At 31.9% G+C, this 4,600-nt stretch overlaps 1 protein-coding gene across 1 annotated transcript; it reads left to right on the top strand.

Annotated features, from left to right (window-relative positions):
• The first annotated feature begins 1,636 nt into the window (after positions 1 to 1,636).
• LOC124375109 (PR domain zinc finger protein 10-like) lies at positions 1,637 to 4,549 on the top strand. The gene is made up of 2 exons (XM_046833220.1): positions 1,637 to 1,844; positions 4,237 to 4,549. The coding sequence occupies exons 1-2, from the start codon at positions 1,791 to 1,793 to the stop codon at positions 4,432 to 4,434; spliced, it is 252 nt and encodes an 83-aa protein (XP_046689176.1). The 5' UTR covers positions 1,637 to 1,790; the 3' UTR covers positions 4,435 to 4,549.
• The last annotated feature ends 51 nt before the right edge of the window (positions 4,550 to 4,600 follow it).

Genomic DNA, 4,600 nt, shown 5'->3' with positions numbered 1-4,600 from the left:
TTGGGCTAGTGTTTCTGTTACTACATGGTTTCTGTCGGTAATCGCTTCAATCTTTATGTTGAGCTCTTCAACCTGGGCTTGATAAACGTGTGCATGTTCATTTTTTATTTAAAATTTTCAGCAGTGAGTTGTAGATTTTCTTGTGCTAAAATTTTGTATATCTTCCCTTAATTTATGGTTTTCTGTCAGCAGCACATTTCCTACTTCCGCCGCTAAGGTGAGTGAAGTTTTCAGATCTGTTTCATATTTACTTTCAAACTGTTTTACTTTTTCATGGACGTCATCCATATTGGATTTAGGCTTCTGAATAGTGGATGGCACTCGTGGTATTATCATACATATTAATGGAGTTATTACATGTATTGCCAGCCAGACTTCTATTTCAGCCCGAGACATTTTTGTCAAAGATTTTCCATGTAGGTTGATACATTTAGAATGGAACCATAGCTTTTACAGGGCCCCGTGCAGCATATAGCAGAGTATTTTACACCAATACCACACTCCCCACATGGTGTTTTTAAAAGATTTGTTATTGCTACTTTTAGACATTATTAATGCTGTCCAGAAAGTAAGAATATGTTTTTTAATTAAAGCTTTGGCAGGCTGCTTAAGTCAGATGAAATGTAGTCCAAAGAATAAAAATATGTTTTTATTAAAAGCTTTGGCAGGCTGCTTAAGTCAGATGAAATGTAGTAAAAATGTAGTCCAAAGAATAAAAATATTGTTTTTTTTTAAAAGCTTTGGCAGGCTGCTTAAGTCAGATAAATGTAGTCCAAAGAAAAAAAAATATTGTTTTTATTAAAGCTTTGGCAGGTGCTTAAGTCAGATGAAATGTAGGCCAAAGAATAAAAAAAACTGTTTTTATTAAAGCTTTGGCAGGCTGCTTAAGTCAGATGAAATGTAGTCCCCAAAGAATAAAAATACTGTTTTTATTAAAGCTTTGACAGGCTGCTTAAGTCAGATAAAATGTAGTCCAAAGAATTAAAAAAAATGTTTTTATTAAAGCTTTGACAGGCTGCTTAAGTCAGATGAAATGTAGTCCAAAAAATAAAAAAAAAACTGTTTTTATTAAAGCTTTGGCAGGCTGCTTAAGTCAGATGAAATGTAGTCCAAATGTAGTCCAAAGAATAAAAATATTGGTTTTATTAAAGCTTTGGCAGGCTGCTTAAGTCAAAATGAAATGTAGTCCAAAGAAAAAAAATATTGTTTTTATTAAAACTTTGGCAGGCTGCTTAAGTCAGATGAAATGTAGGCCAAAGAATAAAAATACTGTTTTTGTTAAAGCTTTGACAGGCTGCTTAAGTCAGATGAAATGTAGTCCAAATGTATCCAAAAAATAAAAATATTGTTTTTATTAAAGCTTTGGCAGGCTGCTTAAGTCAGATGAAATGTAGTCCAAAGAATAAAAATTTTGTTTTTATTAAAAGCTTTGGCAGGCTGCTTAAGTTAGAAAAAATGTAGTCCAATAAATATAAATACTGTTTTTTATTAAGTTCAGCTAGTTTACTGATATTCAGTGTAAAAATAAAAGTCTTCACTAGGATTTGAACTGATGAACTTCAGGTTGGGTGTCTACTACTCTATCAGTTGTGCTATCACTAGCTGATAAGAATCTGGAGTCAGATAGTAATCCTTCTCTTCCACCTGTCAGTTCAAGCACTGACATTTCCTGTGAAGTAGTGTAGTTCTTAATAAATAATATTTATAGTAAGCTATATTGATTACAATGAATTTGTTTGTTTTTTTTTTTCTTTCTTTTTTGCTTTATTTAATATGGTATATTTGCCTCTATGGTGCTGAGTACATACAGTGAAAATTACAGAAGTTCAAACATGACCAAGCTGGTAGGCCTAGGTTACACTTATTATTTACAAATAGTTCACTCTTAAAATAATGTGGTCATTATATGCACTACTTAACACTGCCTTACTATTAAGTAACAGTTACCAGTACTGATAATGTTTCAGAAAATTATCAAAAAAACAGTATTTCAGCAGATTACTTTTAATAAAAGTTTAATTTTTCGGTTATTTATGTCTTCTCTAAATAAGTGTTTAAAAAAAGTAATTTAAAAAAATCCCTACTGTAAAAAAAAAAAACCACAATTTTTAACTTTTAACTTGTTTACTATGAATTAATTGATAGGTATCAAACAAAAACACAAAAGAGGATCACCAGTTAGCACTTTCCATCCAAAAAAACACTTTTTATAAACACCAGTATCAAGACTGATAGCCACACCCACAAGTCTCTACCTCTGAGGTATCTGAAAAGGGGCCTTTCTGTGTAGTTAGTGTGCGTTAATATTTATTTTTATTTGAAATCGTTTAAAAAAAACTTACAGTTCAACCTGGGTAATGTGAATTAAGTGATGGGGAACTTAATCGGTAATATGTGATAAAAATGTGTTATTTTATAAAAATAAATTATTTTCAAACGGAGCAATAATGTCTGTTTGCTGTTTAGTGAAATTTATTGAAAACAATTGTAGGCGAAATAACCTTATGATAAATCAAAAGGCCATATTCAATCAACCCCCAAGGTCATTGTTGATAAGTATTAAATTCTAATATAATTTAGTAATGTATTTAGTAAAATACAATTTAATTATTTTTCATCAGTTGTAAATAATAATAATATGTTTACATTTTTACTAGATTCCTTGAAAAAAAAAAAAAAAAAAATTTATTGTTATATATCTATTCCATTCTCCTGTAAGATGTGTTGTTTTCTTCCTCTATTCAAACCACCTTTTTTGGAAAACGGCTCCTTTTTTTCGGTTCACTTGGGTCATTTCGTTTCAGTCGTTCTTTTTGTTCGGGTTCAACACGATGGACCGGTTTTAAAAACTCGGCTCTAGCGGGAAGTAGGCTTAGTTAACTTTGTACTGTAAACGGTTTTCAAAAACTGTAAAGGGTTCTGCTGACATGTGAACGATTACCGAAAGAGGCCAGGGGAAATGATTGGTCAGCTGATCAAAATCGTAGTGAGCGCTGAGGCTGTGGTGGGGAGATACGTGGTGGGGCGGTGGAAGGGTATTTAACCCCACCCTGCGTGGGACTGCAACCTGCAAGGTTTTTTTGTACGACGTTTTTTTTTTTTTTTTTTTTTTTTTTTTTTTTTTTTTTTTTTTTTTTTATTTTTTTTTTACTTACCTATAATACACACAAAAAATTAAAGATGAAAGATTTTTTACATTATGTACATTGTAAAAAAACTATACTAGCATTTATTACTACATTTCTACATGGAAAAAGTAAACAAAAAAAAAAAATTTAAATATGATCACAAATGTAATGTTCTATCAATGGACATTAAAAAATTAAACCTTAAGTATTCTTTTTAATGTTGGCGCTGGAGTGGACAAAGTTAAATCTATTTAATGGTGGGGGACTAAAAAAGTCGTTTCATAGGGGAGAGTTTAAAAAATATCCTGGGTTCTGAGTGCATTTAAAAGTATATTAAAAAAATAGAAGTTTTTCGTTTTTTTGTCAAAGGACAATCTTTTGGTATGATTAGTTTCATTTTAAAAAAATGTTCGTTCACAAGAGGACTTGAATGTTATTAAGATGTTTATGTGCACACTCGTTCAACTATTTCGCTTTTGCAACTGGATCTCTTGGTCTTCATTGCTTTCTTCCTTCTTATTCAATCGTCATTAATCACTGGGGTCATTATGTTTTCTTGTTCTGAGGACTCCTTCTTACTCACAGTTCGGCATCCATACTTGCATTTTGAAAAATCTGGGGCCTTACATTCAGTGAAACCAGATGTTTTTCTTTTAAGCTTTTCTTCAACCAAAACGTTTTTCAAACAGTAAATTTTCTATTTTACTTCAAAAATAAAACGAAGAGGATTTCCCAGTGATTGAAATCTTTTTGGGTCAAAATACAGGGGCAAAATCCAAATAGGAGCGAATTTTCCCGTTTCGGAATAGTAGGTAGGATGCCAAACATTTCTAAGCTGGAGGATGCACCAGGGTACGTCCTGGTGAAACTGAAATAGCGATAAAGAAGTGATTATAGTTTAGTTAGGCAATTAGCGTAGTGTCATGAATTTAAATTGAAGGAAATAAAATATTATTTTCTTGTTTGTTAATAATAAAAGCATTACTTTTAAATGTAACAGTTTTTACAAATAAAAAATTGAAAATTGGAAGCTTGCAACTGGAAGCTTATTCCATTTACAATTTTAATTATATATATGATACGAGTAATATCTAATGTGATTCCTCAGGTGAATGCATCAGACTATGAGCGATATATATACAAGTGCCATTCGTGCATGTTGGGATTCAAGCGGAGAGGGATGCTGGTGAACCACTTGGCCAACAGACACCCTGATATCACTCCCGAGTCTGTGCCTGAGCTCAACCTGCCGATCCTCAAGACTACTAGGGATTACTACTGTCAATACTGTGAAAAGGTCGTGTAACGTTCAATCTTATCATTTTTTATGTAAAGAAAATAGGTTACTGTCATCTTTATGGTAGTTAGTTACAGTAATCAGATTTTTATTGATCAGTTTACAAGCATTTTATATCAGGCTTCGATATCTGAAAATTGGTTGCTAGTTAAAACAGAATTAGACATCAGGAAAA

This window comes from Homalodisca vitripennis, unplaced genomic scaffold (assembly GCF_021130785.1).
Source record: "Homalodisca vitripennis isolate AUS2020 unplaced genomic scaffold, UT_GWSS_2.1 ScUCBcl_13366;HRSCAF=23557, whole genome shotgun sequence".
NCBI lineage: Eukaryota > Metazoa > Arthropoda > Insecta > Hemiptera > Cicadellidae > Homalodisca > Homalodisca vitripennis.
The sequence above is the reverse complement of the archived record's forward strand: the minus strand, read 5'-3'. Positions and strand labels throughout refer to the sequence as shown.

Excerpts from the sequence above, each read along its gene's own strand:
- LOC124375109 (XM_046833220.1), top strand. The coding sequence starts at position 1,791 with ATGGTGCTGAGTACATACAGTGAAAATTACAGAAGTTCAAACATGACC. Across the intron at positions 1,845-4,236 it reads GTTCAAACATGACCAAGCTG|GTGAATGCATCAGACTATGA; the intron begins GTAGGCCTAGGT and ends GTGATTCCTCAG.